We start from the raw sequence: 12,371 nt of genomic DNA on the forward strand, positions 1-12,371 counted from the left end.
AATCAGTTTTTGTAATTTACAAAAACAAATCAGAGAATCATAGAATGGTTTGGGTTGGGAGGGACCTTTAGAGCCCATCCAGTCCAACCCCCCACAGTGAGCAGGGACACCTTCAGCTAGATCAGGTTGCTCAGAGCCCCGTCCAGCCTGACCTTGGATGTCTCTGGGGACGGGGCATCGACCACCTCTCCGGGCAACCTGTGCCAGCGCTTCACCACCCTCGCTGTCAAAAATGTCTTCCTTACATCCAGTCTAAATCTCCTCTCATTTAAAACCATCACCCCTTGTCCTGTCAGAGCAGGCCTTGCTAAAAAGGTCGCCCCCATCCTTCCTATAGTCCCCCTTTAAGTACTTGAAGGCTGCAATAAGGTCTCCTACAGCCTTCTCCAGGCTGAACAACCCCAACTCTCTCAGCCTGTCTCAACAGACCCTCCCAACAAGAGCTCTGCACTCAGCTTTGCTGGGTCTTCTACCAGAATTCTCTCAGCAGCTTCATCGGTTGCTTGCCTGCCAGATTAGGGACGATAAAGCCTCATGAAGCACCAGCTCCATGCTTTGAAATAAAACTTTTACTAAATAGCTATCTACTGACAGCAGCTACCCTGGTTGCGTCACAAACACCCACCTGAGGAATGCACCCTCCCTAACAATCAACAGGTAAAGGCTTTCACAGGGCAAATAACTGCATCTAGGCAAGGAATTCTACACTGAGTTTTCTGCAGCTCTCTCACAGCCTCTCTCCACTGCCCTAGAGACCATCACTACAGTAACTTCACCTTCACCTGCAAGATAACCAGTATACATTCCTAACACATTATTCTAGAAAACCTGAAACAACAACCAAAAAGTCCCAACCACCACCCCAAAAAAGAGGGTTTGGGGGCAACATTTAAGGATGCCTAGAATTCTAAATTACTTAACATTTCTTGGAAATAGGACTTCTTTTGAAACTGTATTTTACATAAAAGCCTACTGGTGATATTTAGTACTATAACTAGATCATGTATATTAGTACTGTATCTCCGATGCTCAAGTAGACATTCCAGATAACCCCCAGTATGGTTTTAGAGAAGACATTCCTCATGTTGTTGTATGTACCATCTGATACCCAATTATGCCACTGAAAATCATCTTTAATTCATGTGTCTTACTTCCTATCTAATCCTAATCAACTTACCTTCTTTTCTAAGCATTCTGCAAATTTCAACTGCTTCAACAGCTTCTTCTGCTTGTTGCTGAAGCGATTGTCCTGTTCTGCACTTGTTCCCTAAACACAGGAAATAAAATTTTTAGTCTGTATGACATTCAACTATCTTCAAGCGTTCATTTCTTACATGTTTGCACTGGACAGTGCACAGCAACACCAGCCATACCATTCTGTAAGCAAATAAGCCTTTTCAGGTGAAATAAGCCTTTTCAGGTGCCTTTCAATTTTAATACTCTAGTCTTCATCTACTGCTGGTGATTTAGGGGTAAGCAGGCTCCTGAGCTCTACAGTAACATCTTAATCACATCATCTCCCTGGCACACTGCTAACAAATTTAAAAGTAGTACCAAACTGCTATGACTTACACTGGAATACACAAACTCCTCAGAAGGAATAAGCTCTTTGTCCAAGAACAAAAATGTCATATTTGTTTTTGCTGACATCTGTGAAACCTTTGGATAAACTTCTCTGAAGCAAATCAGCCAACACGGAGCCAGCAAGAGTACAAAGAATACTATTTTATTGATCATGCTCCGTTAAAGTTCACCAACTCGTTCCACTTTCATGAACAGAAACTATAGGTTAATTCATTTGGAATTGAATGGTTTGAAAGTCCAGCTCTGGAAAATTTACTTGCACAAAAGTAGAGAACCACACATGAACAAGAGTGGGTACAGAACCGTATCCAAATACTGATGATCGGTTAATGATTCAAAACAAACCCACAGTTCACAGGTGAAGTGAATCAGGAAACCAGCCTGACTGATGGAAAACACAGGAATTTAGTACATGCAATTTCCTATGCACAGAAGATGTGGTTAAGTACCAGCAATAATATAAGCTGCTAAGGAACCAAAAGATAATAAGAAAAAGCTCAATTCTAAGGTAACCTAACCACTTAATTTGATCAGAAAGCACCTTGTATTAGCAAGGTAACACGTTATAAAGTAATCAGATATTGGAAGGGAACAAACTATTAACATTCCCATTTGCTGTTCTGGAACACAGGACTCCTAAAGAATGATTGTGGCACAGGCACTTACCAGGATTAAGTCTGTTTAAAACTCTATAATATTTGCAGTCTTCTGTGTGGCTTACACATCAGCAGTAAAGGCAATACATGTCAGATCACTCAAGAATTTAATGTTCTATAAATTTTTTAATTCCGTCTTTCACAACCCAAAAGCAAAACAGAATGAATTTTTTCTTAGCCTGTTTGTAACACATGGCAAGCAGCAAGGGTAACCAAACAAGACACACAGCACAGTATCACAGGAATTTCAAGACATAGGCAAAATAGTTTGCACTGACAACTTTACAGAAATGTAAAGAACTATCAATAGCAGCTTTCTTTATAAGGTGAATCCAAACAGCTACTCTGCTGCACTTCTGTAACTTCCACACGGACTTTGGTTTCTCCTGAACCCAGTCTAAAACTAGACCAGAACACTGTTTTCAGCCCCGTTTCAGTGTCACACTGTCTTTGTTTTCATTAACAGTCACCTTTCACAGGCCAGTTTAAAAGAATATTAGAAGTCTAATACAGGGTTTTCAGTCCCAGACATTTTGCTGTCAATTACAACTACTTTATTTGTACACTTTTTAACAATTGCATTAGATAGAAGAAGCGTAGATTTAACTTGTAATTATTTTTCTCAGGCTACTACATTAACAGAAAATTGAATTAAGTGGAGCATTATGTGTGCCCTCCTGTTTTAAAAGCCTCCTAGTTGCAGGAATATAAAATAACGGGGCTGAACAGGTGAATGAATCTTGGAAAATTAAGTTGGTTTTCAAAATCGTCAAGGAATCCTCCCAAAATAGTTTCATTCTAATTAACGTGAGAAAAGGCTTTAACGATGCATAACGTAGATAGGTTACTGTTTAATAGTCTGCAGAAAATACAGCACAGTTGTAAGAATAGAGAAGAAAAATTCAATGATTAACAAAACAAATGCCAACCTAAAAATAAACCATAACGTAAAAAAGGGAAGTTTTGTTTATTCGCTTTGAACGTGGACACTGAAGTGCATTCCGCTGCAACATCCCGCTCGCCTCCCACCAGCCCCTCGGCCTTTTCCCCCCCCACTTCCTCGCCTCCGAGGGCCGTCGGAGGCCCTCACCTGCTGTGCGGGCAGCCCTCACGCAAGCCTGCGCAGGGCAGGCCCCGGCGCGGCGGGAGCAGAGGCCCAGCCACCCCGAGGCCTAATGCAGGAGCCGGCGGCACCGAACGCGGCCCTCGGGGGCGGCGACGGAGCCCGCGTTACGGGCGAGCGCCTCCTCCAAGCCCACGGAGCCGCCGGCCCCTCCAGCGAGCCGGGGCCTGGGGGCGGCGAGCCCCCGTACCGTCCCGCCCACTCCCCTCCCTGCGGGGCAGCGCCGCGGCCCCGCGGATGGGCCAAGCCGCACCGGCCTCCTTCCCGCCGCCATTTTCTTCGCGGTGGCTCCTCACAGGAGCCTGCGCAGGGCGGGGGCGGGGGGGAGGGGGGGCAACGGCGGCGCCAGCGGCTTCTCTCGCGGCGGCGGCGAGCCCTGCAGCGGCCCAGCTCGACCACGCGTCCCCCGCCGGGGCTTCCCTGCCGCCTTCCCCGCCCGCCCGGCCCTCCCCTGAGGCCGGCACTTACGCGGAAGAACCCCGCGTCCATCTTGCCTCCTCCGCCTCCTCCTGGTCGCAGCGCGCTGCCGTCCCGGCGTGCACCGCGCGCGCCGCGAGCCCCCCCGGCGCCCTCACCGCGCCTGCGCGCGGCGGGAAGGGGAGGGGTGGGGAGAGGGAAGGGGCGGAGCCGAGCTCTTTGCGAAGGCTCTTCGGCACTTGCCGATTGGCGGCGGCGGCCGCGGAGGGTCGGTGCGCGCGCGGAGGACGGCCAATTAGAAAGCGCGACGTTCAGCTGTGGGGTGGGGGGTGATGGCGACTGTAAGACGTCCTTTCACGGCGCGCGGGGCGGGAGGGGAATCCTTCTCTCGCGAGATGTTGGCGTTGGGCGGGGCGGCCCGTGGCGCTGGTCAGGTGACCTCAAGGCCTCTCAGCGCGTGGGCTGGGGGGTAACAGCCGTAACGGCCGCTCTCGGTGTCAGCGGGCCGCGGCCTCGGGAACTGTCCCCTCCCGCCAGCGCGGGTCCTTCCCGGGCAGAGCGGGGGTCCCGGGGCCGACGGCGCCCCGCAGGGCCCCACCGGGGCCGGCACCGCCATGGCGGGTGTCTGTGCCCGCGTCATTTCGGCCCCGCAGCGCTCGCCTCGCGTGTGGGTGCCGCAGGGCGGTGCGCGCTCACCCCCCCGCCCGGTCCGTAAAGGCGAAGGGGTGCGTGTCGTTACCCTGCTGCAAGTCGTTACGAGGGGTCTGGCCCTGGGAGCTGTCGGCACCCGCCTCACGGGGGCGGGGGAGGAGGGGCAGGCGCTGGTCGCTTCTCTCAGGTGACCAGCGACAGGGCCCGAGGGAATGGCAGGGAGCTGTGCCAGGGGAGGGTTAGGCTGGGCATTAGGAAAGGCTCTTTCACGGGGGAGACCCCCCCTGCAGCGCTGCCTCCAGCTCTGGAGCCCTCAGCTCAGGAAGGACACGGAGCTGTTGCAGCGTGTCCAGAGGAGGCCACAAAAATGCTCCGAGGGCTGGAGCCCCTCTGCTGCGGGAACAGGCTGTGAGAGTTGGGGGTTGTTCAGCCTGGAGAAGGCTGTAGGAGACCTTATTGCGGCCTTCAAGTACTTAAAGGGGGACTATAGGAAGGATGGGGGCGACCTTTTTAGCAAGGCCTGCTCTGACAGGACAAGGGGTGATGGTTTTAAATGAGAGGAGATTTAGACTGGATGTAAGGAAGACATTTTTGACAGCGAGGGTGGTGAAGCGCTGGCACAGGTTGCCCGGAGAGGTGGTCGATGCCCCGTCCCCAGAGACATCCAAGGTCAGGCTGGACGGGGCTCTGAGCAACCTGATCTAGCTGAAGGTGTCCCTGCTCACTGTGGGGGGTTGGACTGGATGGGCTCCAAAGGTCCCTCCCAACCCAAACCATTCTGTGATTCTTCCCCCAGAGGGTGGTGGAGCCCTGGAACAGGCTCCCCTGGGAGGCATCACGGCACTAGTCTGGCACTAGTCAAGAAGCACTTGGACAAGGCTTTCAGAGACACAGTGTGAGTCTGGGGTGTCCTGTGCAGGGACAGGAGCAGGACTTGATGATCCTTGTGGGTCCTTTCCGGCTCAGGCCACTCTATGATTCTATGGCCCTCCACCCCACCGAATGACAAACTGGAGCTGTCCGGGGCAGGTGAGACTTGCCTGTGGTGCATTACTGGCTGAAAGACGCATGAGAGGAAGGAAGAGCAAAGCCATGGTCACCAGGGTTAATACAAATTTACCGAAAGTAACAGCCCTGGGGTATATCTGAAAGAAACTCGTCTACCCTTTATCTTTAGAAAGGAGATAATAGGGTCCTTTAGTTAAAGTTAGATTATACTTCAAGCTCAACAGCTGCTTCCTGTTTTCTCAGCAGTCAGTAGTGTCACATGTCAGAGACACATGGTTTTACAGATGTCTTTTAGGAAAATAAATTGGTTACGGTACTCGGGAAAAGACCCAAAGAATGTGCTTTATCTGCTTAGGCTTCCAACGATCATACCTCTGCGTTCTGCACAGCCAAACCTGGGACAGTGTTCACATTCCCGGCACCGTGGAGTGAGGGGAAGGAGGACTGGGCTGGGGGTGCAGGTAGTGTCTGAAACTTAGTAAAGCTGGCAACTAAACCTGGAATTACTTTATGGTTTTTGTCTGTTGAGAAACATGAGTTGCAACCTCGTATGCAACTCATACGGGTGGGAGGAAGACGCTAGGTGGAGCTCCACGCTCTCTGCTGGAATAAGGTGGGTGGTGGATCCAGAAGGGGTGAGATCTGCCTTGCAGAAGTTTTGGGAAACAGGACTCACCTAGAAGTGAAAATTTAAACATTTTACAAGTGCACTTGTGGCAGTGAAGTGCCAACTGCAAGCCTGAAGGATCCAACCTTCTGAAGCCATAAATTCTAGAAGACTGTCAGGAGCATGAAAAAAAACTAATTCTTGTGAGACCCACTGCAGACCACCGATGAAGTATGCCCTTAGAAGGAATTTTTAGGGATGTTTCATTACTCGACCTGCACATGAAACGTGCTCATTGTCACCGCTGAATGTCTTGTAAAGAGAGAAATTTAACTAAAGAACAGAGTAAAGCAGTAGAAAGGTTGCTTGTATCGCATTGCTGAGCAAAAAGGCCCTCTGAGGCGCTGTGCCACTAAGGGTTCGACTGTGTATTAATTTGCAGAGCTTCGTGGATAATCTCTGATGAGTTTGTGTGAATCAGTTAATGCCTGGTCTCTCCGAAGGCTTACATGGTCTGGGGTTTCTTTGCTAGACCAATTTGCAATATCAGCTTTCACTTGTGGGTTTTTTTTTTTAGCAGGTTTACCTGATGGCAAGTCTGGCTGCAAAGGCAGCTAAAGGGGAGGTTTTTCAAAAGCTGGGGGTTTGAAAGCAGAAGCCAGGTGCCTAGACAGGGCAGGGCGAATCAGCGCCGAAGCAGCTACTATTACAGGACAAGGACAGCGTGGGATTGTTCCTGGAAAACTGTTAAATCCACAGCAAATTACACAAGCATTATAGTGGTGGTGTGGTGGAAATACAGTGATTTTGTTTGTTTCTGAAGAAGATGATTTCGCTTGGTCAGCATAAACTCTGGATTTTGCTGACGGGTCAGACTGGATGGTGGGGGCCTCCCAGGCTGTGCCAATATAAGGCAAATTTTACTGGTAAAACAGCACGCTTTGAATTTTTCAGATTGAGCAATGCTAGTGTGGTCAAGGCAGTAATTCTCCTGCCAATGATAGTAATTCTACTAATCTAGAATTGCTTACAGAAGTATTACTTATTCTGCTTCAGTGAAAAACAACATTGTTTTGAAAGTCTGTAAATGGAAAGTAAACAAAATTTGCTAGCCGTAGGTCTGGCTGGTAACGCTAAGAAATAACAGTAAGATGGGGCTTATCTTTTCTAGAGATTTTGATAGAGTGGAACATGCTCAGAAAACATCCTCAGCTGTGCAGAGATAGGAACAGGAGGCCAGCTCCTTTACATTTTTAGAAAAAAATTAAATTGGCACCTGCCATCCCTTCTGAATGATTATATCAATCATTCCTGCCACAAAAAATAAGCTAGAGAGCTAGGATAAGTAAAATATTTACAACAAGATTTAGAAACTTCACAAACAGCTGTCTTAATATTTAGTTTGGAATTCAAACTGTGCTCCAGTTTCATACAAAAACAGTTGCAAAGTAATTGAATTTAGTTTCTTCACAAAAATACCAGTCAGTAAAAATAAGCTGTTCAAGAGTTGCATTCACATCTTGGGAAAAATATATCAGCTTATCACTCCAGTCCTCCATCGCTTTACTCCAAGAATCGGTCAGCTTTGTTTTGGCACCGCGTGATTTAGAGCTGTAACTATTGGTGACGGTGTTGGGAAGAGCAGCAGGTGAACCGCTGCAGGCCAAAGAGCTTTAAAGCTGGAGGCTCTGTGTTCCGTTCAGTTAGACAACAGTAACTTCTTTCTCTACAGCTCCTAAAAAGGAGTTAAAATACCCTGCTAACAGTTTTACTGAGGTCTACGAACAGGCTGGAGCCCTCTAATGGCCACGGCAGCTTAGAGCTCACCGCAGCAGCGTCTCAGTGCAACACACGCAAGCGATAAGTTATCGATATTCCAAACCCGCCTGGACGCGGCCCTGTGCCCCTGCTCTGGGGGTGCCTGCCCCAGCAGGGGGTGGGACGGGGTGAGCTCCCGAGGGCCCTTCCAGCCCCCGCCAGTCTGGGATTCTGTGATAAATCCAGACTGCAACATTATGGCTGTATTCGCTTCACGCTCCGTCCAGCCCCTCAAGTGAGCGGGTCCATAAAATTTAAGAGTGGAGCTGTTTCTCAGAGCCTCACGTTTAACCCTGTTTAAAACAGAGTTTAACGCCTCAGTTTCTTCCTAACCCTTCCCATCTGTCTGTCAGCCAGCGTTTCAGGGCTGCTTTGATACGCATGCTTCAGCCACCGGCTGTCTGACACCGCTGCTGTGCGTTCGCACTCAGTGGGCTGCCAGAACTCTTGGGAATGTCTTTGTTGCATTACTGTACACCCACAATCATCACATGTGCAAAACAACATCACTTTCCATTACTTTCTAGAAGAAAAAAAGTCTAAAAATAGTTCAAGCCTAGTCTGCGTCAGAGGACGAAGTGTTTGCGGATGTGAGTTGTACCAAAGTAGCTGTGTAAGGCCTGGCTTGCTTCACGCCGCCTTGCCATGTTTACTTTTTCAGTTCAAGAACTTCTTAGATTCTGTGTAAGACAAACCATTCTAACGTAACTCCAGTAACGAACCTAAGGCCATTCCTGGTGTGAGAGTGAAAACCCTTAGCCATTGAGGTCATTTGGGAACAGACAGGTCACCAAGTTTATAGAAATATTTTAAAAATACTTGAAAATAAAAAGTAGCTTTTTCTCTTTTGTCTACAACCATATCTATGGCATTAGAAACATGAAAGATGAGTAAAGATAAATACAATTCCGATACTTCTTGTACTAGCTATTATGTACAAAATAGACTACAAACCTGTTACATGTAAATCGTAACAAACCCAGGTTCAGCCTGAGTTGTAACTTGCATGTCCAAACTCTTCTTCCTGTTTAGCATCAGCCATTACTGAAGAGAAAAAAAAATATCAAACTGTCTGAGTAAGCAAAAGCTCCACAAAATATGAGTGTGCAGCTTTTCTTCCAGCGAATTCAACGCTTGGTTTATTCCGTCTCTCCACACGCAGAGCTCCGTAAGAAGGCTCAATGCGATTCTCATTAGTTCTGTGCCTCCACGAGTTGATTTCAGTCATACAAAAAGTATCCAGAGCTTTTATTTTTCCTCCCAAAGAGAGAAAGCAGGATTAATTACAATCTATAGACAAAATAACAGCTCGTTGGTATTCCAAATGCAGCATCGCTTTGCTGAGGCGTCCCAGATCCACGTAACTAAGATTCCAGCTCTCTTCTCTCACAGGGAGGACAAGTCTTCCCAGTTATCTGTTCTGCATGTGGATATCCACGGGTATGAAAGTCACTGTAGGGTGCTGGGACATGCTCTTGCTGTTCTGCCCTAAAGCTGGTGGCGTTGTTGTGCTTTTGGGTTCCAGCTCCCGCTTCACTCTCATGCGTCTGTAAAGGTAAAAATGAAAGAGTCACCCAAGCTGGCACGTGTTGTGGGCTCTCCCACGGTAGGTACTGGGAGGGCGCCCGCGGAAGCAGGTTACATCCAGCAGCTGCTGAAAGGTCAATACAAGGCAGGATTTCATCCCAAAGATACTAAATGGCAAGTCAGTGCTTCTAGAGCGTGAAAGTCCAACCCAATGCCCCGAAAAGCGAGAGCTCAAGCTCCTCTCTGGCAGCCCTGATGCACACAGCAGACCTTTCCTATGTCAACAGGAATCCCTAAAAAGAGCTTCCATTAAGCATCCTCCATCAAGAACCTCCTGCTTCCTCGCGATTCCATCACAGGACGCTGAGGGTGAGATTCAGGACACTTCAATCAAGCACGTCATAGTTTAGATTCTCCCCGAAATTTTCAGCAATACTGAAATGGTGCGTTAGGTGAGAGCACACCTCACACTGATTTTTTGTTCACCTTGTCTCACCTTAGTAAAGTATAGAACTTGGCCACATACCTGTTATATGCTTTCAATATGAGCAGAACCACGGTAAAAATAATAATCACTCCTACTACGATGGCAGCAACTATTGCTCCAGAACCTAGCAGGGAAGCAGAAAGGGAAAAAAAACGTCGTATTTAAAAAGTCGCCGTTGTACTGTTTGAAGTTTGCAAAATTCAAGGTCCACTTAAAAAAGAGGAAAAGCCACACCCCACTACGTTTCTTACTTTGATAGAGGCTTTGTTCCTGAGACGTTGTGGTCACATTTACTGAGAACTGAGTATTATTGATCAGTGGTGCGACTGTCGTCATCTTCGTTTGGCTACAGAAGAAAAAAAAGAGTCAGTTCATAAAATATTAACCAAAATTTGATGGCGCAATTCACGGACAATTAGGCAACAACCCATTAAAGAGTCAGGGCTCACTAAGTGCAGGCTCACTCAACTGGGGCTCTTAATATTTTCTTGGTGGTGAAAATCTGACCCTGCTGAAGTCAATGGAAATTTTGCTACGAGCTAGTCTTGAGCAATTCGCCTTTCAATAGACGCTGCTCGGTATCAATAGGATAAAATAAGACAGGAACACAATAATGCATTTTTACCTATATATACTTGTCCAGAACTTGTATAACAGCAATAATATTTTTAAATGCTTTAGATTTCAGGTTATCATTTCAGGTTGAGATTCAGATCACTGAGCAAGTAAGCGCGGAGAGTAATATGTCCTTAAGGACGGGAAAAACGTCGGCACAGAAAGGTTTAAAAACTTCACAGAATGGAATTTAAAGTAGCTTCATTCATCTACCATGGAGAAGAAAAACCATTTAACCCCCGAACTGAAAGCTCCAAAAGTTACATGGCAAACAACACTATCCCATGACAGAAGGAAAATATTGCAGGGTGACTGTGACAGAAGGCTGACGGGAGTTCAGAGCAGCACCTCACTCACGCCAGTGTCATTTCAGGTCTATTATGGCAAGAGGACAACCCTGCCCGTGGATAGCTGAAAATACGCCTGCTCCTGCATTTTGGTAGGATAAAACTGTAGATCTAGAAAGAGCAGTCTGTATGTTTACTGATTTTTTTAAAGTGTTTTCCAAATGTTTTCTAAATGTGACTAGTAACCTTAGCCATTAAAAGACTCCTTCAGTCTGAGAAGGGTGTGAATACCACTTCAAACAGACCTCTGAAACCATTTCAGCTCCCGGCTTCAGAGAGCTGGTACCCTCAAATATCCATTGAAAATTAAATTATTCTCCAACACCTGATGCTGGAATTGAGTTTACCGGTTCAGATGCTGCCCAGCACATTCACCAGCCGGGACTCCGCTCTACTCTGTTATACTCCATTGAGGTGCTGTGGAGCTGTGGCGTGCTCTTAGCAGCTTTGATTTTACACAGCACAAGATACAGAATAGCCAGAAAATTACTGAGTGGATAGAAATCAGCCAGTAATAAAGAGACGTGCCAATGGGAAAGGCAGCCTCCCTTCCCCCTTGTCGAGGCTTTCCTAAAGGTTTCTGCAAAGTAACGTCCATCAAATAAAAGGCGTGTAGTGGCAGGGTACAGTTTTGGGAGGCAAGAGGATGCAGCTGTGATTGCTCCTGACAGGCAGGTGTTGTTTCGGGGCGGGGAGGCCGGTAGCTGAGTCAGCACATGATGTGTACTTGGGAGGCTCCACTAATGGATTCATGAGGAATGAGAGAGATCTGTAACCAGCAGGAAGGGAAACAGTCAATGTCTGCCTGGGTATGAAGGATCAGAATTGCGAGGTCGATTCATCAAATACTTTGATCCTCTTAAGTGAAGAAGGTTGGGGTTTTTTTCTTTAGAAAGCCAAAAATAACTCTGTCTTGAATCTGTAACTGGGTCATTCTCCTCTGACTGAATGATTCCTTTGTGTAGCCAAGGCCAAGTTAATTCAGCAACATGATCATCAACTGTAGTCATAGATCTTTCCACGCTGAAAGAAGTATTTTGTGTTTAGGGCTTGCCCAGCCTTATTGTATTGGCAAAATGGCACAGCGGGAAGCCTTACTGCACAGCGAAAGGATTTACACGCGCTTTGGAGGAACCTGTGAGAGGCACCGAAGCTCGGGTAAGAGCGCTGTCCCCATCAGCTTCCCCACCCACCCATGTGAAACCATGCTGATGAAGGTCGTATCATTGACAAGCAGAGGCTGAAGAGATTCTCCTCTCCCTCACACTGCAGGCTGGGGAAAGCTGAGCAAGTAGTTTGACCATGGACATAATTCCGGAAAAGCCACGTCCAACTTTTCCCTCGTTGCTCCTGACTAGGAGAGCACAAATTCCAGATTTACAGAAGTGGTTTTTTTGCCTCCTCTGGCTACTAAAATAAAAATCCCAAATAAAGAAGGCGGAATATTCCGATATTAAGCCATGTGCTATTCATACTAACTTCCATCTGGTTCAAACCACCTTGGTAATGGTGAGCTATTTGTGCATGAGTC

The 12,371-nt window shown here is 47.5% G+C and overlaps 2 protein-coding genes across 42 annotated transcripts in view; both read right to left on the minus strand.

Annotated features, from left to right (window-relative positions):
* SRRM1 (serine and arginine repetitive matrix 1) overlaps positions 1 to 3,974 on the minus strand; it is an 18,960-nt gene extending 14,986 nt beyond the window's left edge. For 9 of the 13 annotated variants that reach the window (XM_075114604.1, XM_075114606.1, XM_075114603.1 and 6 more), the window contains exons 1-2: positions 3,832 to 3,973; positions 1,178 to 1,267 (exon numbers count right to left, since the gene is read on the minus strand). In XM_075114604.1, coding sequence (XP_074970705.1) covers positions 1,178 to 1,267; positions 3,832 to 3,852 — 111 coding nt within the window. In that variant the 5' untranslated portion in view covers positions 3,853 to 3,973. Of the gene's footprint in view, positions 1 to 1,177; positions 1,268 to 3,831 lie in introns of all 13 variants that reach the window. The other 4 variants (XR_012663771.1, XR_012663770.1, XR_012663769.1 and 1 more) reach the window with 1 other exon arrangement.
* Positions 3,975 to 5,527: 1,553 nt separating this feature from the next.
* NCMAP (non-compact myelin associated protein) overlaps positions 5,528 to 12,371 on the minus strand; it is a 28,644-nt gene continuing 21,800 nt past the window's right edge. For 22 of the 29 annotated variants that reach the window (XM_075114623.1, XM_075114615.1, XM_075114613.1 and 19 more), the window contains 3 exons: positions 10,130 to 10,224; positions 9,918 to 10,002; positions 7,427 to 9,411 (listed from right to left, as the gene is read on the minus strand). In XM_075114623.1, coding sequence (XP_074970724.1) covers positions 9,276 to 9,411; positions 9,918 to 10,002; positions 10,130 to 10,214 — 306 coding nt within the window. In that variant the 5' untranslated portion in view covers positions 10,215 to 10,224 and the 3' untranslated portion in view covers positions 7,427 to 9,275. Of the gene's footprint in view, positions 6,116 to 7,426; positions 9,412 to 9,917; positions 10,003 to 10,129; positions 10,225 to 12,371 lie in introns of those variants that run through there. The other 7 variants (XR_012663775.1, XR_012663773.1, XR_012663774.1 and 4 more) reach the window with 2 other exon arrangements.

The sequence above is a fragment of the Phalacrocorax aristotelis genome, chromosome 20 (assembly GCF_949628215.1).
Source record: "Phalacrocorax aristotelis chromosome 20, bGulAri2.1, whole genome shotgun sequence".
Classification (NCBI taxonomy): Eukaryota; Metazoa; Chordata; class Aves; order Suliformes; family Phalacrocoracidae; genus Phalacrocorax; species Phalacrocorax aristotelis.